This window comes from Oncorhynchus keta, chromosome 17, assembly GCF_023373465.1.
Source record: "Oncorhynchus keta strain PuntledgeMale-10-30-2019 chromosome 17, Oket_V2, whole genome shotgun sequence".
NCBI classification, from domain to species: Eukaryota; Metazoa; Chordata; class Actinopteri; order Salmoniformes; family Salmonidae; genus Oncorhynchus; species Oncorhynchus keta.
The window spans coordinates 55,989,553-56,016,918 of NC_068437.1; the positions used below are offsets into that span (position 1 = coordinate 55,989,553).

Consider the following 27,366-nt stretch of genomic DNA (forward strand, 5'->3'; position numbering starts at 1 on the left):
ATGAGGCTGTTTTTCCACCGGTTTATACAGTGTAAACTACTCCGGTTATTTCACTCCAGCATCAACCACTGTTTGAGTAGCATGCAGCTTCTTGCTGCTTGACAGGTGATATTCCTCTTGACAGGTGATATTCCTCTTGACAGGTGATATTCCTCTTGATAGGTGATATTCCTCTTGATAGGTGATATTCCTCTTGATAGGTGATATACCTCTTGACAGGTGATATTCCTCTTGACAGGTGATATTCCTCTTGACAGGTGATATTCCTCTTGATAGGTGATATTCCTCTTGATAGGTGATATTCCTCTTGATAGGTGATATTCCTCTTGACAGGTGATATTCCTCTTGACAGGTGATATTCCTCTTGATAGGTGATATTCCTCTTGATAGGTGATATACCTCTTGACAGGTGATATTCCTCTTGACAGGTGATATTCCTCTTGACAGGTGATATTCCTCTTGACAGGTGATATTCCTCTTGACAGGTGATATTCCTCTTGATAGGTGATATTCCTCTTGATAGGTGATATTCCTCTTGATAGGTGATATACCTCTTGATAGGTGATATTCCTCTTGATAGGTGATATACCTCTTGATAAATGATATTCCGCTTGATAGGTGATATACCTCTTGACAGGTGATATTCCTCTTGACAGGTGATATTCCTCTTGACAGGTGATATTCCTCTTGACAGGTGATATTCCTCTTGATAGGTGATATTCCTCTTGATAGGTGATATTCCTCTTGATAGGTGATATTCCTCTTGATAGGTGATATTCCTCTTGACAGGTGATATTCCTCTTGATAGGTGATATTCCTCTTGATAGGTGATATTCCTCTTGATAGGTGATATTCCGCTTGACAGGTGAGATAATAGCCAGATAACATACAGTATCTAGTCTGATAAATGAACAAGTCTACAGCCAGATAACATACAGTATCTAGTCTGATAAATGAACAAGCCTACAGTCTATAGCCAGATAACATACAGTATCTAGTCTGATAAATGAACAAGCCTACAGTCTATAGCCAGATAACATACAGTATCTAGTCTGATAAATGAACAAGCCTACAGTCTATAGCCAGATAACATACAGTATCTAGTCTGATAAATGAACAAGCCTACAGTCTATAGCCAGATAACATACAGTATCTAGTCTGATAAATGAACAAGCCTACAGTCTATAGCCAGATAACATACAGTATCTAGTCTGATAAATGAACCAGCCTACAGTCTATCGCCAGATAACATACAGTAGACCAACTCATATTCTGTTCTTCTGAAATACATTTTCTTCATATCATAATGTTTCTTTAGACCTGAATAAAATAAATCATGGATTTATTGTGATGGTGTAATATTAAATTGATTTATTAGAGGGTCCCAAGGCTTGTTTGTGTGGAGGCCTGGAGTTGTTAAACGTGTTTATGCTAATTAACGGTCCATTACCGTGACACCCGTTTTTTAACTTTTGCATGACAATGACCGGCTGACACAATTTCATGACTGCCACAGGCCTATTTACACCTATCCAATCCTCTCAGATCTACACAAGTGCATTGTGGGTAGAGGCTATGGGGTTGATTTGTGTTTCGTAATGTCTTTAACACAACAACTATGGACATGCATTAATGATAGGATTGTCATCGTTAACGTCAATAACATCACATCCCATCACCAGTGAATCCCAGGATGCCTTGGAGTCAGAGAACCAGAGGCTGCACGAATGCTGCCTGACCTTGGAGGCGGAGCTCCTGGAAAAGGAGGAGGGGCTGTGTCAGAAGGGGGAGGAGCTGCAGCGGTTGGAGGCTGAGTCGGCTCAGAACATGGAGGTGCTGAGGGGAGTGGCCTCACACTGGAGCGAGAAGTGGCAGGATGTGGCTATGGCGTTACAATCCACCCAGGCAGAACTAGAGGAACTCAGAGAGAAGAACCCTGGAGATACAGTAAGATGAGATTGTCTCTAATGTACCGTGGCTGCAGAATAAATAAAAACAGTAAATTAAATCAAATCGGTCAAACAATTGATCAAGCAATCACCTTATTTTACGTACCCTAGCTGTAGACACAAAAAAACTATTTCAATGTGATCGCTTCTGTATTGTTGAGATCCGTGTAGTTGTGTGATTTGTGGCTTTCAGCTTCAAGAGGAGGTGGTGGGACGCCTGAAGGCGGAGGTTGAGAGACTTCAGACACAGGGACAGAGAGACAAGTGAGCGTGGACTATCCGGGACGGACATTTCGATTCGACCGATTTATGAATCCCAGACATTTCAAATGTCTATAATTAACCATAACATGAATGTGTTCTTCGTTCAGGGAAGAGATTCAGACTCTTCATCAACACTGGGCCAGTAAAGAGGCGGAGCTGAGCAGAGTCATTAAAGATGCCGGTTCTCTGCTGAAGGTAGAGCTGAACGCTTGTAAACAACAGTTGGAGCTGGAGAGGAGCCGGACTCAGGCTCTACACAACAGACTCAAAGTTAAAGACAACCCTCATATCTTGGGTAAAATGTTTAATTTATTAATTAATTTGTTCGGCAATTAATTTATTCATAAATAACGTCAAAGGGAATAGAGCAGTGATAGGAAACCGTGGCCCTGGAGGGCCGCAGGTGCGTCGTGTTTTGGATTTAACCGACCTGGGAGACCAGGTGTGAAAAAATGTAGACAATCACTGATAATGATCAATTAACTGAGTTTCTCAGTGTGCTGCCTAGTTGTCTCAAAATCCTGCAGTACCAATGGCACTCCAGAAACAAGGTCACCAAACCCCTGGAATAGAGTGAGGATCTCTGTCTGTGGTGCCAGTGGTGCACTTTAAAACACAAGGAGTTGACACTGTTGTCCTCTGCAGGTAAGGGAACGGTAGAAACGTTTGATAAAGGGACAGAGACAGAGTGAGTATGATCCCATTCTTCTATTAAATATATCACAATGATGTATTTTCCACGCACGTAGAACCAGGACTACTTGCACAAGCATAGTAATGTATGAATTATGAAGAATCTAAATATCGTATGTCTCTAGATTCTGAATGCACTTAAATGCATCTTGATTTACCCACAAAGACGCAGAGAGACACAGAGAGACACAGACACAGAGACACATTACATGGAGACATAGAGTGACACAGAGAGATACAGAGAGACACAGAGTGACACACGGATACAGAGACACATTACACGGAGACACAGAGAGGCACAGAGAGACACAGAGAGACGGGGACATGGAAACAGAGACACAGAAACATTTTCATTTTGTCTTTCCTAGTATACCACCACAGACACGGGATGAACAGGTCTCGTTGGAGGAGCTGGGCCAGGTGAGGGCAGAGCTACAGATGGTCTCCCTGGAGGAGGTAGATGGGGCACAGGTGAGGGCAGAGCTACTGGAGGAGGTAGATGGGGCCAGGTGAGGGCAGAGCTACTGGAGCAGGTGGATGGGGCACAGGTGAGGGCAGAGCTACTGGAGGAGGTAGATGGGGCACAGGTGAGGGCAGAGTTACTGGAGGAGGTGGATGGGGCCAGGTGAGGGCAGAGTTACTGGAGGAGGTGGATGGGGCCAGGTGAGGGCAGAGTTACTGGAGGAGGTGGATGGGGCCAGGTGAGGGCAGAGTTACTGGAGCAGGTGGATGGGGGCAGGTGAGGGCAGAGTTACTGGAGGAGGGGATGGGGCCAGGTGACGGCAGAGTTACTGGAGGAGGTGGATGGGGCCAGGTGAGGGCAGAGTTACTGGAGGAGGTGATGGGGCCAGGTGAGGGCAGAGTTACTGGAGGAGGGGGATGGGGGCAGGTGACGGCAGAGTTACTGGAGGAGGTAGATGGGGCCAGGTGAGGGCAGAGTTACTGGAGCAGGTGGATGGGGGCAGGTGAGGGTAGAGCTACTGGAGGAGGTGTATGGGGGCCAGGTGAGGGTAGAGCTACTGGAGGAGGTGGATGGGGCCCAGGTGAGGGGCAGAGCTACTGGAGGAAGTGGATGGGGGCCAGGTGAGGGCAGAGCTACTGGAGGAGGTGGATGGGGGCCAGGTGAGGGCAGAGCTACTGGAGGAGGTGGATGGGGCCAGGTGAGGGCAGAGCTACTGGAGGAGGTGGATGGGGGCCAGGTGAGGGCAGAGCTACTGGAGGAGGTGGATGGGGCCAGGTGAGGGCAGAGTTACTGGAGGAGGTAGATGGGGCCAGGTGAGGGCAGAGCTACTGGAGCAGGTGGATGGGGCCAGGTGAGGGCAGAGTTACTGGAGGAGGTGGATGGGGGCCAGGTGAGGGCAGAGCTACTGGAGGAGGTGGATGGGGCCAGGTGAGGGCAGAGTTACTGGAGGAGGTGGATGGGGCCAGGTGAGGGCAGAGTTACTGGAGCAGGTGGATAGGGGCAGGTGAGGGCAGAGTTACTGGAGGAGGTAGATGGGGCCAGGTGAGGGCAGAGTTACTGGAGAAGGTGGATGGGGGCCAGGTGAGGGCAGAGCTACTGGAGGAGGTGGATGGGGGCCAGGTGAGGGCAGAGCTACTGGAGCAGGTGGATGGGGGCCAGGTGAGGGCAGAGCTACTGGAGGAGGTGGATGGGGCCCAGGTGAGGGCAGACCTACTGGAGCAGGTGGATGGGGCCCAGATGAGGGCAGAGCTACAGATGGTCTCCCTCTAGGAGGTGGATGGGGCCAGGTGAGGGTAGAGCTACTGGAGGAGGTGTATGGGGGCCAGGTGAGGTCAGAGCTACTGGAGGAGGTGGATGGGGCCCAGGTGAGGGCAGAGCTACTGGAGCAGGTGGATGGGGCCCAGGTGAGGGCAGAGCTACAGATGGTCTCCCTCTAGGAGGTGGATGGGGCCAGGTGAGGGCAGAGCTACTGGAGGAGGTGGATGGGGCCCAGGTGAGGGTAGAGCTACTGGAGGAGGTGTATGGGGGCCAGGTGAGGGCAGAGCTACTGGAGGAGGTGGATGGGGCCCAGGTGAGGGCAGAGCTACTGGAGGAGGTGGATGGGGGCCAGGTGAGGGCAGAGCTACTGGAGCAGGTGGATGGGGCCAGGTGAGGGCAGAGCTACTGGAGGAGGTGGATGGGGCCAGGTGAGGGCAGAGCTACTGGAGGAGGTGAATGGGGCCCAGGTGAGGGCAGAGCTACTGGAGCAGGTGGATGGGGGCCAGGTGAGGGCAGAGCTACTGGAGCAGGTGGATGGGGCCAGGTGAGGGCAGAGCTACTGGAGGAGGTGGATGGGGCCAGGTGAGGGGCAGAGCTACTGGAGGAGGTGGATGGGGGCCAGGTGAGGGCAGAGCTACTGGAGGAGGTGTATGGGGGCCAGGTGAGGGGCAGAGCTACTGGAGGAGGTGTATGGGGGCCAGGTGAGGGGCAGAGCTACTGGAGGAGGTGGATGGGGGCCAGGTGAGGGGCAGAGCTACTGGAGGAGGTGTAAGGGGGCCAGGTGAGGGGCAGAGCTACTGGAGGAGGTGTATGGGGGCCAGGTGAGGGGCAGAGCTACTGGAGGAGGTGTATGGGGGCCAGGTAAGGGGCAGCGTTACATAAAGGTGTGGGACATGTAGAGGGACAGAAACACTAACATGGAGGAGCAGCAACATGAACTACAGTCAGCCAGGGGACAGGTGGGGTAGACGGTTAATCAATCAATTAAACAATCAGACAATTTGTTCATGTGTTTCCCTCTTCTGCACATCCTGACTGTCATGAGGTGTCACAGCTAAATAGTGAACTTCAGAGGCTGGAGCTGGAAGTGGCAGAGAGAGAACAGCACCTGAGGGAGAAGTATGTTGAGCCTTATCTGTAACATGTACATTTGGAAAATTAACCGCTAAATTAAATCTCTCACAGCTAATCCAAAGATGACCCACGACGAGAGAATGTAGTCTGACGTGTCATTGTCCCGTTTACAGGGAACATGCACTGAGGAGTCTGGAGAGACTGAGAGATGCCGAGAGGACAGAGGCGCAAATCAAGGTTTCTACACTGGAGTTGAAGGTATTGAAGGGCTCTGATCACTTTTCAAGGGAATTACTGTATATCTTTGACGTTTTGTCCATTATGAAAGATTACCTCCCACTTTCTCTCTCTCTCTCTCTCTCTTTTGCTTTTTTAATCACTCTTTCTCCTCCCCCCACTCTCTCTCATTGCCACAGTTGATTAACCTAAAGGAGCAGGCCGGTGGAGAAGGTCTATGTCATGGAGGCCAAGAACAAGCTCAGCACACTGACTCACTGAGGGCTCAGCTAGAGGGTGAGGTGTTTCTATGGGAAAGAGCAGGAGAAGCCAGTGGAATCATTGCACTTCAGCGTTGAACTTCTCTCACACACTTTGTCTTACTCACAGAGAGCAGGACGAGAGCCAATCAGCTGCAACAGGAGAGAGACCAGGCAGTTCAGAGGCTACAGACTCTACGCCGGCTACATCAGGTAGACTATACACATAGACAGTGTTCCATCAGGTAGACTATACACACAGACAGTGTTCCATCAGGTAGACTATACACACAGACAGTGTTCCATCAGGTAGACTATACACACAGACAGTGTTCCATCAGGTAGACTATACACACAGACAGTGTTCCATCAGGTAGACTATACACACAGACAGTGTTCCATCAGGTAGACTATACACACAGACAGTGTTCCATCAGGTAGACTATACACACAGACAGTGTTCCATCAGGTAGACTATACACATAGACAGTGTTCCATCAGGTAGACTATACACAGACAGTGTTCCATCAGGTAGACTATACACAGACAGTGTTCCATCAGGTAGACTATACACATAGACAGTGTTCCATTAGGTAGACTATACACATAGACAGTGTTCCATCAGGTAGACTATACACACAGACAGTGTTCCATTAGGTAGACTATACACATAGACAGTGTTCCATCAGGTAGACTATACACACAGACAGTGTTCCATTAGGTAGACTATACACATAGACAGTGTTCCATCAGGTAGACTATACACATAGACAGTGTTCCATCAGGTAGACTATACACATAGACAGTGTTCCATCAGGTAGACTATACACATAGACAGTGTTCCATCAGGTAGACTATACACATAGACAGTGTTCCATCAGGTAGACTATACACATAGACAGTGTTCCATCAGGTAGACTATACACATAGACAGTGTTCCATCAGGTAGACTATACACACAGACAGTGTTCCATTAGGTAGACTATACACACAGACAGTGTTCCATTAGGTAGACTATACACACAGACAGTGTTCCATCAGGTAGACTATACACATAGACAGTGTTCCATCAGGTAGACTATACACACAGACAGTGTTCCATTAGGTAGACTATACACATAGACAGTGTTCCATCAGGTAGACTATACACATAGACAGTGTTCCATCAGGTAGACTATACCTATAGACAGTGTTCCATCAGGTAGACTATACACATAGACAGTGTTCCATCAGGTAGACTATACATATAGACAGTGTTCCATCAGGTAGACTATACACATAGACAGTGTTCCATCAGGTAGACTATACATATAGACAGTGTTCCATCAGGTAGACTATACACAGACAGTGTTCCATCAGGTAGACTATACCTATAGACAGTGTTCCATTAGGTAGACTATACCTATAGACAGTGTTCCATCAGGTAGACTATACACACAGACAGTGTTCCATTAGGTAGACTATACACACAGACAGTGTTCCATCAGGTAGACTATACACACAGACAGTGTTCCATCAGGTAGACTATACACATAGACAGTGTTCCATTAGGTAGACTATACACACAGACAGTGTTCCATTAGGTAGACTATACACACAGACAGTGTTCCATCAGGTAGACTATACACATAGACAGTGTTCCATCAGGTAGACTATACACATAGACAGTGTTCCATCAGGTAGACTATACACATAGACAGTGTTCCATCAGGTAGACTATACACACAGACAGTGTTCCATCAGGTAGACTATACACATAGACAGTGTTCCATCAGGTAGACTATACACATAGACAGTGTTCCATCAGGTAGACTATACACACAGACAGTGTTCCATCAGGTAGACTATACACAGACAGTGTTCCATTAGGTAGACTATACACATAGACAGTGTTCCATCAGGTAGACTATACCTATAGACAGTGTTCCATCAGGTAGACTATACACATAGACAGTGTTCCATTTCCATCAGGTAGACTATACACACAGACAGTGTTCCATTAGGTAGACTATACACACAGACAGTGTTCCATCAGGTAGACTATACACACAGACAGTGTTCCATCAGGTAGACAATACACATAGACAGTGTTCCATTTCCATCAGGTAGACTATACACATAGACAGTGTTCCATTAGGTAGACTATACACATAGACAGTGTTCCATCAGGTAGACTATACACATAGACAGTGTTCCATTTCCATCAGGTAGACTATACACACAGACAGTGTTCCATTAGGTAGACTATACACACAGACAGTGTTCCATCAGGTAGACTATACACATAGACAGTGTTCCATCAGGTAGACTATACCTATAGACAGTGTTCCATCAGGTAGACTATACATATAGACAGTGTTCCATCAGGTAGACTATACACATAGACAGTGTTCCATCAGGTAGACTATACATATAGACAGTGTTCCATCAGGTATACTATATATATAGACAGTGTTCCATCAGGTAGACTATACATATAGACAGTGTTCCATCAGGTATACTATATATATAGACAGTGTTCCATCAGGTATACTATATATATAGACAGTGTTCCACACTCTAGTACGAGAAACCGTCAGCTTAGTCCCAGATTGTTTTTTTGCAGCATACCAACTAACAAATAGGCAAGGGTAAAACACTACCATGTCTCATTAAAGCTACTGAGGAAAGAGTCAGTTTATCCAGACAATATGAGTCATGCCTTTCCTTATCTACAGGCTACGGAACAGGAAGCAGCTGCTGGCAGCAAGAAAGAGAGAACGGTTTGTGTGGATAACATAGTGAACCAGGATAAACAGAGAAGACTGGTAACAGAACAGGTACAGTAGACTGTTAGAACAGAACAGGTACAGTAGACTGTTAGAACAGGTACAGTAGACTGGTAGAACAGAACAGGTACAGTAGACTGTTAGAACAAGTACAGTAGACTGTTAGAACAGGTACAGTAGACTGTTAGAACAGAACAGGTACAGTAGACTGTTAGAACAGGTACAGTAGACTGTTAGAAAATAACAGGTACAGTAGACTGTTAGAACAGGTACAGTAGACTGTTAGAACAGGTACAGTAGACTGTTAGAACAAGTACAGGTACAGTAGACTGTTAGAACAGGTACAGTAGACTTTTAGAACAGAACAGGTACAGTAGACTGTTAGAACAGAACAGGTACAGTAGACTGTTAGAACAGGTACAGTAGACTGGTAGAACAGAACAGGTACAGTAGACTGTTAGAACAAGTACAGTAGACTGTTAGAACAGGTACAGTAGACTGTTAGAACAGAACAGGTACAGTAGACTGTTAGAACAGGTACAGTAGACTGTTAGAACAGGTACAGGTACAGTAGACTGTTAGAACAGGTACAGTAGACTGTTAGAACAGGTACAGGTACAGTAGACTGTTAGAACAGGTACAGTAGACTGTTAGAACAGAACAGGTACAATAGACTGTTAGAACAGGTACAGTAGACTGTTAGAACAGGTACAGTAGACTGTTAGAACAAGTACAGTAGACTGTTAGAACAGGTACAGTAGACTGTTAGAACAGGTACAGTAGACTGTTAGAACAGGTACAGTAGACTGTTAGAACAGGTACAGTAGACTGTTAGAACAGAACAGGTACAATAGACTGTTAGAACAGGTACAGTAGACTGTTAGAACAGGTACAGTAGACTGTTAGAACAAGTACAGTAGACTGTTAGAACAGGTACAGTAGACTGTTAGAACAGGTACAGTAGACTGTTAGAACAGGTACAGTAGACTGTTAGAACAGAACAGGTACAATAGACTGTTAGAACAGGTACAGTAGACTGTTAGAACAGGTACAGTAGACTGGTAGAACAGAACAGGTACAGTAGACTGTTAGAACAGAACAGGTACAATAGACTGTTAGAACAGGTACAGTAGACTGTTAGAACAGGTACATTAGACTGTTAGAACAGAACAGGTACAATAGACTGTTAGAACAGGTACAGTAGACTGTTAGAACAGAACAGGTACAATAGACTGTTAGAACAGGTACAGTAGACTGTTAGAACAGAACAGGTACAGTAGACTGTTAGAACAGGTACAGTAGACTGTTAGAACAGGTACAGTAGACTGTTAGAACAGAACAGGTACAGTAGACTGTTAGAACAGGTACAGTAGACTGTTAGAACAGGTACAGTAGACTGTTAGAACAGGTACAGTAGACTGTTAGAACAGAACAGGTACAATAGACTGTTAGAACAGGTACAGTAGACTGTTAGAACAGAACAGGTACAGTAGACTGTTAGAACAGGTACAGTAGACTGTTAGAACAGGTACAGTAGACTGTTAGAACAGGTACAGTAGACTGTTAGAACAGGTACAGTAGACTGTTAGAACAGGTACAGTAGACTGTTAGAACAGAACAGGTACAGTAGACTGGTAGAACAGGTACAGTAGACTGGTAGAACAGGTACAGTAGACTGTTAGAACAGAACAGGTACAATAGACTGTTAGAACAGGTACAGTAGACTGTTAGAACAGGTACAGTAGATGGTCCTTCTGTAGCTCAGTTGGTAGAGCATGGCGCTTGTAACGCCAGGGTAGTGGGTTCGATCCCCGGGACCACCCATACGTAGAATGTATGCACACATGACTGTAAGTCGCTTTGGATAAAAGTAGACTGTTAGAACAGGTACAGTAGACTGTTAGAACAGGTACAGTAGACTGTTAGAACAGGTACAGTAGACTGTTAGAACAGGTACAGTAGACTGTTAGAACAGGTACAGTAGACTGTTAGAACAGAACAGGTACAATAGACTGTTAGAACAGGTACAGTAGACTGTTAGAACAGAACAGGTACATTAGACTGTTAGAACAGGTACAGTAGACTGTTAGAACAGGTGCAGTAGACTGTTAGAACAGAACAGGTACATTAGACTGTTAGAACAGGTACAGCAGACTGTTAGAACAGAACAGGTACAGTAGACTGTTAGAACAGGTACAGTAGACTGTCAGAACAGGTACAGTAGACTGTCAGAACAGGTACAGTAGACTGTTAGAACGGGTACAGTAGACTGTTAGAACAGGTACAGCAGACTGTTAGAACAGAACAGGTACAATAGACTGTTAGAACAGGTACAGTAGACTGTTAGAACAGGTACAGTAGACTGTTAGAACAAGTACAGTAGACTGTTAGAACAGGTACAGTAGACTGTTAGAACAGGTACAGTAGACTGTTAGAACAGGTACAGTAGACTGTTAGAACAGAACAGGTACAATAGACTGTTAGAACAGGTACAGTAGACTGTTAGAACAGGTACAGTAGACTGTTAGAACAAGTACAGTAGACTGTTAGAACAGGTACAGTAGACTGTTAGAACAGGTACAGTAGACTGTTAGAACAGGTACAGTAGACTGTTAGAACAGAACAGGTACAATAGACTGTTAGAACAGGTACAGTAGACTGTTAGAACAGGTACAGTAGACTGGTAGAACAGAACAGGTACAGTAGACTGTTAGAACAGAACAGGTACAATAGACTGTTAGAACAGGTACAGTAGACTGTTAGAACAGGTACATTAGACTGTTAGAACAGAACAGGTACAATAGACTGTTAGAACAGGTACAGTAGACTGTTAGAACAGGTACAGTAGACTGTTAGAACAGAACAGGTACAATAGACTGTTAGAACAGGTACAGTAGACTGTTAGAACAGAACAGGTACAGTAGACTGTTAGAACAGGTACAGTAGACTGTTAGAACAGGTACAGTAGACTGTTAGAACAGAACAGGTACAGTAGACTGTTAGAACAGGTACAGTAGACTGTTAGAACAGGTACAGTAGACTGTTAGAACAGGTACAGTAGACTGTTAGAACAGAACAGGTACAATAGACTGTTAGAACAGGTACAGTAGACTGTTAGAACAGAACAGGTACAGTAGACTGTTAGAACAGGTACAGTAGACTGTTAGAACAGGTACAGTAGACTGTTAGAACAGAACAGGTACAGTAGACTGTTAGAACAGGTACAGTAGACTGTTAGAACAGGTACAGTAGACTGTTAGAACAGGTACAGTAGACTGTTAGAACAGAATAGGTACAGTAGACTGGTAGAACAGGTACAGTAGACTGGTAGAACAGGTACAGTAGACTGTTAGAACAGAACAGGTACAATAGACTGTTAGAACAGGTACAGTAGACTGTTAGAACAGGTACAGTAGATGGTCCTTCTGTAGCTCAGTTGGTAGAGCATGGCGCTTGTAACGCCAGGGTAGTGGGTTCGATCCCCGGGACCACCCATACGTAGAATGTATGCACACATGACTGTAAGTCGCTTTGGATAAAAGTAGACTGTTAGAACAGGTACAGTAGACTGTTAGAACAGGTACAGTAGACTGTTAGAACAAGTACAGTAGACTGTTAGAACAGGTACAGTAGACTGTTAGAACAGGTACAGTAGACTGTTAGAACAGAACAGGTACAATAGACTGTTAGAACAGAACAGGTACATTAGACTGTTAGAACAGGTACAGTAGACTGTTAGAACAGGTGCAGTAGACTGTTAGAACAGAACAGGTACATTAGACTGTTAGAACAGGTACAGTAGACTGTTAGAACAGAACAGGTACAGTAGACTGTTAGAACAGGTACAGTAGACTGTCAGAACAGGTACAGTAGACTGTCAGAACAGGTACAGTAGACTGTTAGAACGGGTACAGTAGACTGTTAGAACAGGTACAGCAGACTGTTAGAACAGAACAGGTACAGTAGACTGTTAGAACAGGTACAGTAGACTGTTAGAACAGGTACAGTAGACTGTTAGAACAGGTACAGTAGACTGTTAGAACAGGTACAGTAGACTGTTAGAACAAGTACAGTAGACTGTTAGAACAGGTACAGTAGACTGTCAGAACAGGTACAGTAGACTGTCAGAACAGGTACAGTAGACTGTTAGAACGGGTACAGTAGACTGTTAGAACAGGTACAGCAGACTGTTAGAACAGAACAGGTACAGTAGACTGTTAGAACAGGTACAGTAGACTGTTAGAACAGGTACAGTAGACTGTTAGAACAGGTACAGTAGACTGTTAGAACAAGTACAGTAGACTGTTAGAACAGGTAAGAACAGGTACAGTAGACTGTTAGAACAGGTACAGTAGACTGTTAGTAACAGTAGACTGTTAGAACAGGTACAGTAGACTGTTAGAACAGGTACAGTAGACTGTTAGAACAGGTACAGTAGACTGTTAGAACAGGTACAGTAGACTGTTAGAACAGAACAGGTACAGTAGACTGTTAGAACAGGTACAGTAGACTGTTAGAACAGGTACAGTAGACTGTTAGAACAGGTACAGTAGACTGTTAGAACAGGTACAGTAGAATGTTAGAACAGGTACAGTAGACTGTTAGAACAGGTACAGTAGACTGTTAGAACAGAACAGGTACATTAGACTGTTAGAACAGGTACAGCAGACTGTTAGAACAGAACAGGTACAGTAGACTGTTAGAACAGGTACAGTAGACTGTCAGAACAGGTACAGTAGACTGTCAGAACAGGTACAGTAGACTGTTAGAACGGGTACAGTAGACTGTTAGAACAGGTACAGCAGACTGTTAGAACAGAACAGGTACAGTAGACTGTTAGAACAGGTACAGTAGACTGTTAGAACAGGTACAGTAGACTGTTAGAACAGGTACAGTAGACTGTTAGAACAGGTACAGTAAACTGTTAGAACAAGTACAGTAGACTGTTAGAACAGGTACAGTAGACTGTTAGAACAGAACAGGTACAGTAGACTGTTAGAACAGGTACAGTAGACTGTTAGAACAGGTACAGTAGACTGTTAGAACAGGTACAGTAGAATGTTAGAACAGGTACAGTAGACTGTTAGAACAGGTACAGTAGACTGTTAGAACAGAACAGGTACAGTAGACTGTTAGAACAGGTACAGTAGACTGTTAGAACAGGTACAGTAGACTGTTAGAACAGGTACAGTAGAATGTTAGAACAGGTACAGTAGACTGTTAGAACAGGTACAGTAGACTGTTAGAACAGAACAGGTACAGTAGACTGTTAGAACAGGTACAGTAGACTGTTAGAACAGGTACAGTAGACTGGTAGAACAGAACAGGTACAGTAGACTGTCAGAACAGGTACAGTAGACTGTCAGAACAGGTACAGTAGACTGTTAGAACGGGTACAGTAGACTGTTAGAACAGGTACAGCAGACTGTTAGAACAGAACAGGTACAGTAGACTGTTAGAACAGGTACAGTAGACTGTTAGAACAGGTACAGTAGACTGTTAGAACAGGTACAGTAGACTGTTAGAACAGGTACAGTAAACTGTTAGAACAAGTACAGTAGACTGTTAGAACAGGTACAGTAGACTGTTAGAACAGAACAGGTACAGTAGACTGTTAGAACAGGTACAGTAGACTGTTAGAACAGGTACAGTAATGTTAGAACAGGTACAGTAGACTGTTAGAACAGGTACAGTAGACTGTTAGAACAGAACAGGTACAGTAGACTGTTAGAACAGGTACAGTAGACTGTTAGAACAGGTACAGTAGACTGTTAGAACAGGTACAGTAGAATGTTAGAACAGGTACAGTAGACTGTTAGAACAGGTACAGTAGACTGTTAGAACAGAACAGGTACAGTAGACTGTTAGAACAGGTACAGTAGACTGTTAGAACAGGTACAGTAGACTGGTAGAACAGAACAGGTACAGTAGACTGTTAGAACAGGTACAGTAGACTGTTAGAACAGGTACAGTAGACTGTTAGAACAGGTACAGTAGAATGTTAGAACAGGTACAGTAGACTGTTAGAACAGGTACAGTAGACTGTTAGAACAGAACAGACTTATAGAAGCTCCTCTCTTTGGTGTATTATTTGATAATTACATTATTATTTGGATGACCAGCTGAAGAGTCTGTTTAAGGAGCGTGAGCAGTTGGGTCAGGTCTATGGTAGATCAGCAGGAGGAGGAGGAGTTCTGCAAGACTGGGCACCGAAGTCGAAGGTCATCAAGGTAAGCTCAGATGTACAAAATATTGATGTTTTGTTCCCCGAGCCACTTAGTTATAATTTTTGCCTTATGGCAAGGTGCTCCATCATGCTGGAAAAGGCATTGTTCGTCACCAAACTGTTCCTGGATGGTTGGGAGAAGTTGCTCTCGGAGGATGTGTTGGTACCATTCTTTATACATGGCTGTGTTCTTCGGCAAAATTGTGAGTGAGCCCACTCCCTTGGCTGAGAAGCAGCCCCACACATGAATGGTCTCAGGATGCTTTACTGTTGGCATGACACAGGACTGATGGTAGCGCTCACCTTGTCTTCTCCGGACAAGCTTTCCGGATGCCCCAAACAATCGGATAAGGGATTCATCAGAGAAAATGACTTCACCCCAGTCCTCAGCAGGCCAATCCCTGTACCCTTTGCAGAATATTAGTCCCTGATGTTTTCCTGGACAGAAGTGGCTTCTTTGCTGCCCTTCTTGACACCAGGCCATCCTCCAAAAGTCTTCGCCTCACTGTGCGTGCAGATGCACTCACACCTGCCTGCTGCCATTCCTGAGCAAGTTCTGTACTGGTGGTGTCCCGATCCCGCAGCTGAATCAACTTTAGGAGACAGTCCTGGCGCTTGCTGGACTTTCTTGGGCGCCCTGAAGCCTTCTTCACAACAATTGAACTGCTCTCCTTGAAGTTCTTGATGAGCCGATAAATGGTTGATTTAGGTGCAATCTTACTGGCAGCAATATCCTTGCCTGTGAAGCCTGTTTTGTGCAAAGCAATGACGACGGCACGTGTTTCCTTGCAGGTAACCATGTTTGACAGAGAAAGAACTATGATTCCAAGCACCACCCTCCTTTTGAAGCTTCTAGTCTGTTATTCAAACTCAATCAGCATGACAGAGGAATCTCCAGCCTTGTCCTCGTCAACACTCACACCTGTGTTAACGAGAGAATCACTGACATGATGTCAGCTGGTCCTTTTGTGGCAGGGCTAAAATGCAGTGTAATTTTTTTGGGGGGATTCAGTTCATTTGCATGGCAAAGAGGGACTTTGCAATTAATTGCAATTCATCTGATCACTCTTCATAACATTCTGGAGTATATACAAATTGCCATCATACAAACTGAGGCATCATACAAACTGAGGCAGCACTTCGTGAAAATGTATATGTGTGTCATTCTCAAAACTTTTGGCCACAACTGTACACTACCGGTCAAACGTTTTGGAATACCTATTTCTTTATTTTTACTATTTTCTACATTGTTGAATAATAGTGAAGACATCAACACTATGAAATAACACATATGGAATCATGTAGTAACCAAAAAAGTGTCAAACAAATCAAAATACATTTTATATTTGAGATTCTTCAAAGTAGCCACTCTTTGCCTTAATGACAGCTTTGCACACTCTTGGCATTCTCTCAACCAACTTCACCTGGAATGGTTTTCCAACAGTATTGAAGGAGATCCCACCTGGGGTGGCAGGTAGACTAGTGGTTAGAGCGTTGGACTAGTAACCGAAAGGTTTCAAAATCAAATCCCCGAGCTGACAAGGTAAAAATCTGTCGTTCTGCCCCTGAACAAGGCAGTTAACCCACTGTTCCTATGCTGAAAACTTGTTGGCTGCTTCACTCTGCGGTCCGACTCATCCCAAACCATCTCAATTTGTTAGAGGTCGGGGATTGTGGAGGGCAGGTCATCTGATGCAGCACTCCATCACTCTCCTTCTTGGTAAAATAGCCCTTACACAGCCTAGAGGTGTCATTGTCTTTTTTACCCCTTTTTTCTCCCCAATTTCGCGGTATCCAATTGGTCTTTTCTCATCGCTGCAACTCCCGTACGGACTCGTGAGAGGCGAAGATTGAGAGCCATGCGTCCTCCGAAACACAACCCAACCGCACTGCTACTTGACACAATGCACATCCAACCAGGAAGCCAGCCGCACCAATGTGTCAGAGGAAACACAGTACACCTGGCGACCTGGTCAGCGTGCACTGCGCCCAGCCCGCCACAGGAGTCGCTTGTGCGTGCCACAGGAGTCGCTTTGTCCATGCCGGCCAAACCCTCCCTAATCCGGACGACGCTGGGCCAATTGTGCGTCGCCCCATGGACCTCCCGGTCGTGGCCGGCTGCGACAGAGCCTGGGCTCGAACCCAGAATCTCTGGTGGCACTGCGATGCAGTGACTTAGACCACTGCGCCACCCGGGAGGCTTATTGGGTCCTGTTGAAAAACAAATGATAGTCCCACTAAGCCCAAACCAGATGGGATGGCATATCGCTGCAGAATGCTATGGTAGCCATGCTGGTTAAGTGTGCCTTGAATTCTAAATAAATCACAGACAGTGTCACCAGAAAAGCACCCCCACATCATAACACCTCCCCCTCCATGCTTCACGGTGGGAAATACACATGCAGAGATCATCCGTTCACCCACACCACGTCTCACAAAGACACAGCGGTTGAAAACAAAAATCTCCAATTTGGACTCCAGACCAAAGGACAGATTTCCACAGGCTAATGTCCATTCCTCATGTTTCTTGGCCCAAGCTACCAACAAACTTAGTTAATTCTGGTGTCCATTAAAATAACATAAAATTGATCAGAAATACAGTGTAGACATTATTAATGTTGTAAATGACTATTGCAGCAGGAAACAGATGATGTTTAATGGAATATCTACATCGGCGTACAGAGGCGATGTCACGATCGTTGTTGTAAGACTCGGACCAAAGTGCAGCGTGGTTTGGTTCCATCATCTTTTATTAGAAGTGAAACACACAGAAGACAATAAAGTGCAAAAACTAAACGTGAAGCTAATGTAGTGCTCCCAGACAACTATACATAGACAAGATCCCACAACAAACAGGTGGGGAAATGGCTGCCTAAATATGATCCCCAATCAGAGACAACGATAGACAGCTGCCTCTGATTGGGAACCATACCAAGCCAACCTCTTTAGACTAGTTGAATATCTGGAGTATCAGCATTAGTGGGTTCGATTACAGGATCAAAATGGCCAGAAACAAATAATTTTCTTCTGAAACTCGTCAGTCTATTCTTGTTCTGAGAAATTTCACAGGGTATTGGAGTGGCCATCACAAAGCCCTGACCTCAATCTTATAGAACATTTGTGAGCAGAACTGAAAAAGCGTGTGCGAGCAAGGAGGCCTACAAACCTGACTCAGTTACACCAGCTCTGTCAGGAGGAATGGGCCAAAATTCACCCAACTTATTTTGGGAAGCTTGTGGAAGGATACCTAAAACGTTTGACCCAAGTTAAATCATTTAAAGGGTTTCTACCAAACACACTCAATTAGTATGTAAACATCTGACCCACTGGGAATGTGATGAAAGAAATACAAGCTGAAATAAATAATTCTCTACTATTATTCTGACATTTCACATTCTTAAAATAAAGTGATGATCCTAACTGACCTAAGACATGGCATTTTTACTTGGATTAAATGTCAGGAATTGTGAAAAATTGTGTAACGGCGTTCGTTCGTTTGTCGAAAGAGAGTCGGACCGAAATGCAGCGTGGTGGTTAATCATGTCTTTATCGAAACAAATGACGATACATGAAATAACTTAATAAATACAAAAACAACAAACGGAACGTGAAACCTATTACAGCCTGTCTGGTGAAACTACACAGAGACAGGAACAATCACCCACGAAATACACAGTGAAACCCCGGCTACCTAAATACGGTTCCCAATCAGAGACAACGAGAATCACCTGACTCTGATTGAGAACCGCCTCAGGCAGCCAAGCCCTTACAACACCCCTACTCAACCACAATCCCAATGCCTACAAAACCCCAATACGAAACACAACATATAAACCCCATGTCACACCCTGGCCTGAACAAATAATTAAAGAAAACACAAAATACTAAGACCAAGGCGTGACAAATTGAGTTTAAATGTATTTGGCTAAGGTGTATGTAAACTTCCAACTTCAACTGTATGTCGTAGGTATATCTAGCAGGTATATGTAATATTATCAGGTATATGTAACAAGTATATGTAACAAGTATATGTAGTTTGTATATGTAGTAGGTATCAGGTATATGTAACAAGTATATGTAATTGGTATATGTAGTAGGTATCAGGTATATGTAACAAGTATATGTAGTTTGTATATGTAGTAGGTATCAGGTATATGTAACAAGTATATGTAATTGGTATATGTAGTAGGTATCAGGTATATGTATCAGGTATATGTAGCAGGTGTCTCTAGCAGGTATATGTAGCAGGTATATGTAGCAGGTGTCTCTAGCAGGTATATGTAGTAGGTATATGTAGCAGGGATATGTAGCAGGTATATGTAGTAGGTATATGTAGCAGGTGTCTCTAGCAGGTATATGTAGCAGGTGTATCTAGAAGGTATACGAGTGTCTTGCTTCAATCTACTCCTCTTTCTCTCAATCAGAACTCCCTTGACACACTACACAGCCAGAGGAAGAGAGAGAAGGAGCTGATGAGGGAGCAGCAGCAGCAGTTTGCAGGACTGGGGCCTGTGTCTGAGGAGCAAGAAGAGGAGGACGACCCAGAGAGGGAGGTGGAGGAGGAGGTGACTCGCCTTAGGGAGGAACTCCACAGCAAGACCCACGCGGTAAGAAATCCTTCAAACATGTAGTATGACGGCATTTATTTAGTGTTTATGAAAACTTAATGAATGACCCTATAAAGCCTTAATAATGCCACCCCCGGGTGTTTACTATACTAACTGAGTGATAAATTAGCATCTGGACTCAACATGCAGAAACTAATATCATTAAAATGGCAGCATGATATTGCATGTAGCCGCTTACACACTGAAATGACATCCTGATGTGTCCCTAGCTTGCAACTCATCCAGCAGATTTCTTCTCAACGCATAAACACACACACACACACACACACACACACACACACACACACACACACACACACACTTATTAAACCCTGGCTTCTGTCTTTAATCAAACAGAAATGCAGGGGAGGAGGGAAAAGGAGGAGGGGAGGGGGGAGGAGGGAAAAGGAGGAGGGAGGAGGGAAAAGGAGGAGGGAAAAAGAGGAGGGGTAGGGGGAGGAGGGAAAAGGAGGAGGGGAGGAGGGAAAAAGAGGTAGGGGAGGGGGAGGAGGGAAAAGAGGAGGGGAGGGGGAGGAGGGAAAAGGAGGAGGGGAGGGGGAGGAGGGAAAAGGAGGAGGGGAGGGGGAGGAGGGAAAAGGAGGAGGGGAGGGGGAGGAGGGAAAAGGAGGAGGGGAGGGGGAAGAGGAGGAGGGGAGGGGGAGGAGGAAAAGGAGGAGGGGAGGGGGAGGAGGGAAAAGGAGGAGGGGAGGGGGAGGAGGGAAAAAGAGGAGGGGAGGGGGAAAATAGGAGGGAAGGGGGAGGAGGGAAAAAGAGGAGGAGAGGAGGGATATGTAAGAGGGGAGGGGGAGGAGGGAAAAAGAGGGGGGAGGAGAGAAAAAGAGGAGGGAGGGGGAAGAGGAGGGGTGGGGGAGGAGGGAAAAGGAGGAGGGGGAGGAGGGAAAAAGAGTAGGGGAGGGGGAGGACGGAAAAGAGGAGGGGAGGAGGGAGGGGGGGAAAGAGGAGGGGGAGGGAAAAAGAGGATGGGAGGGGGAGGAGGGAAAAAGAGGAGGGCAGGGGAGGGATGGGAGAGATAGAAGATGGAGGGGAGTCAGAAGGTGTAGGGGAGGGGAGAATGCGGGAAGAGAGGGAGGGTGTGAGGAGAGAGAGAGGGGGAAGAGAGAGAAAGAGAGGGGAAGAGAGAGAGGTGGAGGGCAGAGAGAGGTGAGGGCAGAGAGAGCGAGAGAGATGGAGGGCAGAGAGAGCGAGAGAGATGGAGGGCAGAGAGAAAGAGAGAGGAGGGCAGAGAGAGAGAGAAAGAAAGGCCGTTGCCATTGAGAAAGACCGCTGGAGGCAGACATGGCTCTCAAGAGAAGACAGGCTATGTACTCACTGCCCACAAAATGAGGTGGAAACTGAGCTGCACACTGAGCTGCACACTGAGCTGCAATTCCTAACCTCCTGCCAAATGTATGACGATATTAGAGCCACATATTTCCCTCAGATTACACAGATCCACAAAGAATTCAAAAACAAACCCAATTATGATAAACTCCCATATTTACTGGGTGAAATTCCATAGGGTGCATCACAGCAGCAAGATGTGTGACCTGTTGCCACAAGAAAAGGGCAACCAGTGAAGAACAAACACCATTGTAAATACAACCCATATTTATGCTTATTTATTTTCCCTTGTGTACCCTTAACCATTTGTACAACTTTTGTATGTGTAATGTTTACTGTTAATTTTTATTGTTTATTTCACTTTTGTATATTATCTACCTCACTTGCTTTGGCAATGTTAACACGTTTCCCATGCCAATAAAGTCCCTTGAATTGAATTGAGAGAGAGAGAGAGAGAGAGAGAGAGAAAGGTGGAGGAGAGAGAGAGATGGAGGGCAGAGAGAGAGAGAGAGAAAGGTGGAGGAGAGAGAGAGATGGAGGGCAGAGAGAGAGAGAGAGAGGTGGAGGGCATAGAGAGAGAGAGAGGTGGAGGGCATAGAGAGAGAGAGAGAGAGAGAGAGAGAGAGAGAGAGAGAGAGAGATGTGGAGGGCAGAGAGAGAGAGATGGGAGGGCAGAGAGAGAGAGAGAAAGGTGGAGGAGAGAGAGAGATGGAGGGCAGAGAGAGAGAGAGAGAGAGATGGAGGGCAGAGAGAGAGAGAGAGGTGGAGGGCATAGAGAGAGAGAGGGAGAGAGAGAGAGAGAGGAGGGAGGGGAGGGCAGAGAGAGAGGGAGATGGGAGGGCAGAGAGGAGAGAGAAAAGTGGAGGAGAGAGAGAGGTGGAGGGGGAGGGGAAGAGGAGAGAGAGAGAGAGAGAGAGAGGTAGAGGGCTGAGAGAGAGAGAGAGAGGTGGAGGGCAGAGAGAGAGAGAGAGACTCCATAATCACTCCTCTGTGAAATGCAGAACAATAATAATCTGACATTACTTGTTATACTGGGAGGAATAATCCCATTTGTGGCTGAGGAGACTGGCTGACCTGGCCAGAGGCACAGATACCGACCACATGTGCTTCCACAATGGCCCCCTTTTCCCTCTATAGTGCACTACTTTTGACCAGAGCCCCATAGGTGCACCATATAGGGAATAGGGTGTCATTTGGGACTCCGACCACATCTGACAGACTAACTAACTCCCTCCTCAGAGTAGAAGAGGCCTGGACAAGAAGTTGACTTGCTTCCAAAGGGTGGCGCTACAGAGTAATGTTTGTAGCCTTACAAAACATGCCTCAAATTGGGACACATTTCTCGTCAGACCCCCCCCCAAAAGAAAATCCCACATTTGAAAAATTTAACTAAGCGCACGGCGTCGTTCCTTTGCCGTACACTCTTAGGAGGTGCTATCTAGAATTTTAAAAGGTTATTCGGCTGTACCCATAGGAGAACCCTTTGAAGAACCCCTTTTGATTCCGAAAATGGTTCTACACGGAATCAAATAGGGTTCTCCTATTTGGGAGAACCATTTTGAAACCTTTTTTTTTTTTTCTGAGTGTAGAAAGTCTGGTCAAATGAAAGGAGTAGATCTGTAGATTCAACCTGCAGTTCAGCTTAAAAATCAACCATTTCCCTCCATACCAGATGTCAGCGATGAGTGTGGAAATCAGCAATCTGAGAGAGAGAAATGAAAACCTCCAGAAAGGTGAAAGATGTGAATGAATCAGTCCCATTAGAAATCTATCGAGGCTTGTGATCTGTGTGTGGAAGTCTTAGATCTCAGTGGGTAGTGGCAGTGTACAGTACCAGTCAAATGTTTGGTCACACTGGCTCATTCTAGGGTTTTTCTTTATTTTTTTGTTTGACTATTTTCTACATTGTAGAATAAAAGTGAAGATATCAAAACTATGAAATAACACACATGGAATCGTGTAGTAACCAAAAAAAGTGTCAAACAAATCCAAATATATTTTAAATGTGAGATTCTTCAACCTAGTCACCCTTTGCTTTGATGACAGCTTTGCACACTCTTGGTATTCTCTCAACCAGCTTCATGAGGTAGTCACCTGGAATGCATTTTTGATTTGTTTAACACTTTCTTTGGTTACTACATGATTCCATATGTCTTATTTCATCGTTTCGATGTCTTCACTATTATTCTACAATGTAGAAAATAGTTTTAAAAAATTAAGAAAAACCCTGTAATGAGTAGGTGTGTCCAAACTTTTGACTGGCACTGTATATACAGTTGGCAGATTTGGAATGGTTTCAGATGGCAGTTCTCTGACCCTGGCTATGCCTAACCCTAACCATACCTTAACATTAACCTTACCTTAACCAATTTCGATCACTCTGCTTGACCTTAACCATTGGATCTGCTGACTGAATATCCACTGCTTAGGATTAATGTGTGTGCTTAAAATCCATGTGCTTATGTCCTCCAGAACAGGGGCATACCGGTACCCAAAACTGGACTAGTACAGTATAATTGTCAGCTTAGCATTTGATAATCAAACTGAGATAATGCAAATCAAAAACTGCTCAGGCGTCCTCCTAGATCTGAGTTGGTTTGTTATTCCAGACATGTTAAAGTGTTCGGGTGAAGAGAACTCAGAACCCAGAGAGGGCAACACAATTAATTAAACAATATCAGCACCCAGAACCACATTTTGAGACTACTCAGGAAAAACATTTACATCACTTATTTTTCCGATGGAATGCTTCCAGGTTGAAAGAAGCATTATGACATCACTTGACGTGACCCTCCCCTAAAGAGTGGTTATGGGTAAAACGCCTCTGTTCTGGATCTCCGACGCTTTTTCTGATCTGAAATGGCTTCGGAAATGATCGTGTTTGACATCATTACATCAACAGACCGTCAATCTACTAAACTGAAAAAATGATTTAAATGATGTTGATGAATTAATCTGATCCCATGTGTGCTGTTATGTTGACCTGTGACCTAACCAAGCGAGGCCACAGTAAAACCCCTTATGAAGGATTTAGGCCGAAATGTTTTTCAAGTGATCAATGCCCATTACATCTAAAAAAAAAATACATTTGGGTCTTTAAGAACTTGGGATTTTTTACAATTACTTCACACTTTTAGTTGGGTTTGATTTCCCTGTTTTCCTGACCCAGCCAAGCTAAGGTTTCCGCCACAGATCCAAGGGTTGGGCGCCACAGCGTCTAACTCTTCAGAGAAGACCACGTCAGAGAGCGAGGAGCCTCTTCTATTGGAGAGAGACATGCAGAGGGGATCATCATCATCATCATCATCATCACCACCACCCCGCTGGGAAGATGGAGTGTTCCTGGCTAGGCAGGTGCAGATCGGCAGCCCTGAATTGGAGGGGGAGGAAGATGGAGGCTGTGGCTGATGCATACCTGGTCCTAATTTGCTCCCTACCCCTTCTCCTTGGCCCTTAACTACTTCAAGGTTGTCAGATCTGAAGCATCTATATACGTAGAAGCAGTATTGTTGTAGAGCTTCCACTATATTGCTTCCGCCCCTACAGATCTGCAAACATTGAAGCTAATGGAGTCCTCAGTCTGCGTGTGAAGTCTTACTATAGTCATGCAATGATACAAATCCTAAAAAGGTTGTACAAACCAGTGTTAATGTCAATCTACTGATTAGTGGTTAGAAATGCGGTGCTTTTGTTGATGATTAACAATGAAACAGGAAGTGAAATGTGTTCCATTGATAATAGTGAGATGACAGAGGATGATTTTCTATAATACGCTATATAAAGCTAATGATCCACATTGTATATTTAATAGTAGTAATGTTAATGTGGTTAATACATTAAAACTACAATGTTACCACATACAACACAACAATTCTGGACGTTTGTGATATTGCCGTTTTGTTGTAATTAAAAAATGACTGCGTTAAACTCACATGATTGTTTGTAATTGATTTAATGAATGAGAACGATTTGTCATCCAACTCCCCCAAATAAGGACAAATGTAAGATCTCATTAGTCTTGAGTTGAACAACACTTTTTATGTCAGATAATGTTCACAAAGCTACAAAAAATGTATTGTATGCAGTGTAATCCACTCGTATGATATGAGGCCTTATACAGTGGGGAGAACAAGTATTTGATAACATGCAAAATCGGCAGTGTTTCCTACTTACAAAGCATGTAGAGGTCTGTCGTTTTAATCATAGGTTACACTTCAACTGTGAGAGACGGAATCTAAAACAAAAATCAAGAAAATCACATTGGATTATTTAAGTAATTAATTTGCATTGTATTGCATGACATTAGTACTTGATACATCAGAAAAGCATAACTTAATATTTGGTACAGAAACCTTTGTTTGCAATTACAGAGATCATATGTTTCCTGTAGTTCTTGACCAGGTTTGCACACACTGCAAACCTCTATTGGGTTCAGGTCTGGAGACTAGCTAGGCCACTCCAGGACCTTGAGATGCTTCTTACGGAGCCGCTCCTTAGTTGCCCTGGCTGTGTGTTTTGGGTCGTTGTCATGCTGGAAGACACAGCCATGACCCATCTTCAATGCTCTTACTGAGGGAAGGAGGTTGTTGGCCAAGATATCGCGATACATGGCCCCATCCATCCTCCCCTCAATATGGTGCAGTCGTCCTATCCCCTTTGCAGAAAAGCATCCCCAAAAAATTATGTTTCCACCTCCATGCTTCATGGTTGGGATGGTGTTCTTGGGGTTGTTACTCCTTCTTCCTCCGAACACGGCGAGTGGAGTTCAGACCAAAAAGCTCTATTTTTGTCTCATCAGACCACATGACCTTCTCCCATTCCTTCCTTTTCTTTGAGACTGTGGTCCCAGCTCTCTTCAGGTCATTGACCAGGTCCTGCCGTGTAGTTCTGGGCTGATCCCTCACCTTCCTCATGATCATTGATGCCCCACGAGGTGAAATCTTGCATGGAGCCCCAGACCGAGGGTGATTGACCGTCATCTTGAACTTCTTACATTTTCTAATAATTGCGCCAACAGTTGTTGCCTTCTCACCAAGCTGCTTGCCTATTGTCCTGTAGCCCATAACAGCCTTGTGCAGGTCTACAATTTTACTCCTGATGTCCTTACACAGGTCTCTGGTCTTGGCCATTGTGGAGAGGTTGGAGTCTGTTTGATTGAGCGTGTGGACAGGTGTCTTTTATACAGGTAACGAGTTCAAACAGGTGCAGTTAATACAGGTAATGAGTGGAGAACAGGAGGGCTTCTTAAAGGAAAACTAACAGGTCTGTGAGATCCGGAATTCTTACTGGTCGGTAGGTGATCAAATACTTATGTCATGCAATAAAATGCAAATGAATTACTTAAAAATCATACAATGTGATTTTCTGGATTTTTGTTTTAGATTCCATCAGGTTTGTAGGCCTCCTTGTTCACACCCGCTTTTTCAGTTCTGCCAACACATTTTTTGTAGGATTGAGGCCAGGGCTTTGTGATGGTCCTTCTGTAGCTCAGTTGGTAGAGCATGGCGCTTGTAACGCCAGGGTAGTGGGTTCGATTCCCGGGACCACCCATACGTAGAATGTATGCACACATGACTGTAAGTCGCTTTGGATAAAAGCGTCTGCTAAATGGCATATATTATTATTATATTATATGGCCACTCCAATACCTTGACTTTGTTGTCCTTAAGCCATTTTACCACAACTTTGGAAGTATGCTTGGGGTCATTGTCCATTTGGAAGACCCATTTGTTACCAAGCTTTAACTTCCTGACTGATATCTTGAGATGTTGCTTCCATATATCCACATAAATGTCATTCCTCATGATGCAATCTATTTTGTGAAGTGCACCAGTCCTGCAGCAAAGCACCCCCACAACATGATGCTGCCACCCCTGTGCTTCACGGTTGGGATGGTGTTCTTCAGCTTGCAAGCATCCCCTTTCCCTCCAAACATAACGATGGTCATTATGGCCAAACAGTTCTATTTTTGTTTCAACAGACCAGAGGACATTTCTCCAAAAAGTACGATATTTGTCCCCATGTTCAGTTGCATACCGTAGTCTGACTTTTTTATGGCGGTTTTGGAGCAGTGGCTTCTTCCTTGCTCAGCGGCCTTTCAGGTTATGTCGATATAGGACTCGTTTTACTGTGGATATAGATACTTTTGTACCTGTTTCCTCCAGCATCTTCACAAGGTCCTTTGCGGCTGTTCTGGGATTGATCGTCACTTTTCTCACCAAAGTACGTTCATCTCTCGGAGACAGAAC

At 44.8% G+C, this 27,366-nt stretch overlaps 1 protein-coding gene across 50 annotated transcripts in view; it reads left to right on the forward strand.

The window, feature by feature from the left end:
- Positions 1-25,049, forward strand: part of LOC118374168 (centrosome-associated protein CEP250-like) — a 35,662-nt gene extending 10,613 nt beyond the window's left edge. For 3 of the 50 annotated variants that reach the window (XM_052466596.1, XM_052466649.1, XM_052466646.1), the window contains exons 13-26: positions 1,683-1,947; positions 2,143-2,213; positions 2,321-2,508; positions 2,859-2,901; positions 3,275-3,377; positions 5,672-5,745; positions 5,874-5,958; positions 6,117-6,213; positions 6,307-6,389; positions 8,894-12,143; positions 13,445-15,174; positions 19,595-19,777; positions 22,791-22,851; positions 24,288-25,049. In XM_052466596.1, coding sequence (XP_052322556.1) covers positions 1,683-1,947; positions 2,143-2,213; positions 2,321-2,508; positions 2,859-2,901; positions 3,275-3,377; positions 5,672-5,745; positions 5,874-5,958; positions 6,117-6,213; positions 6,307-6,389; positions 8,894-9,004 — 1,120 coding nt within the window. In that variant the 3' untranslated portion in view covers positions 9,005-12,143; positions 13,445-15,174; positions 19,595-19,777; positions 22,791-22,851; positions 24,288-25,049. Of the gene's footprint in view, positions 1-1,682; positions 1,948-2,142; positions 2,214-2,320; positions 2,509-2,858; positions 2,902-3,274; positions 3,378-5,671; positions 5,746-5,873; positions 5,959-6,116; positions 6,214-6,306; positions 6,390-8,893; positions 12,228-12,923; positions 13,237-13,422; positions 15,175-19,594; positions 19,778-22,790; positions 22,852-24,287 lie in introns of those variants that run through there. The other 47 variants (XM_052466604.1, XM_052466607.1, XM_052466600.1 and 44 more) reach the window with 47 other exon arrangements.
- The last annotated feature ends 2,317 nt before the right edge of the window (positions 25,050-27,366 follow it).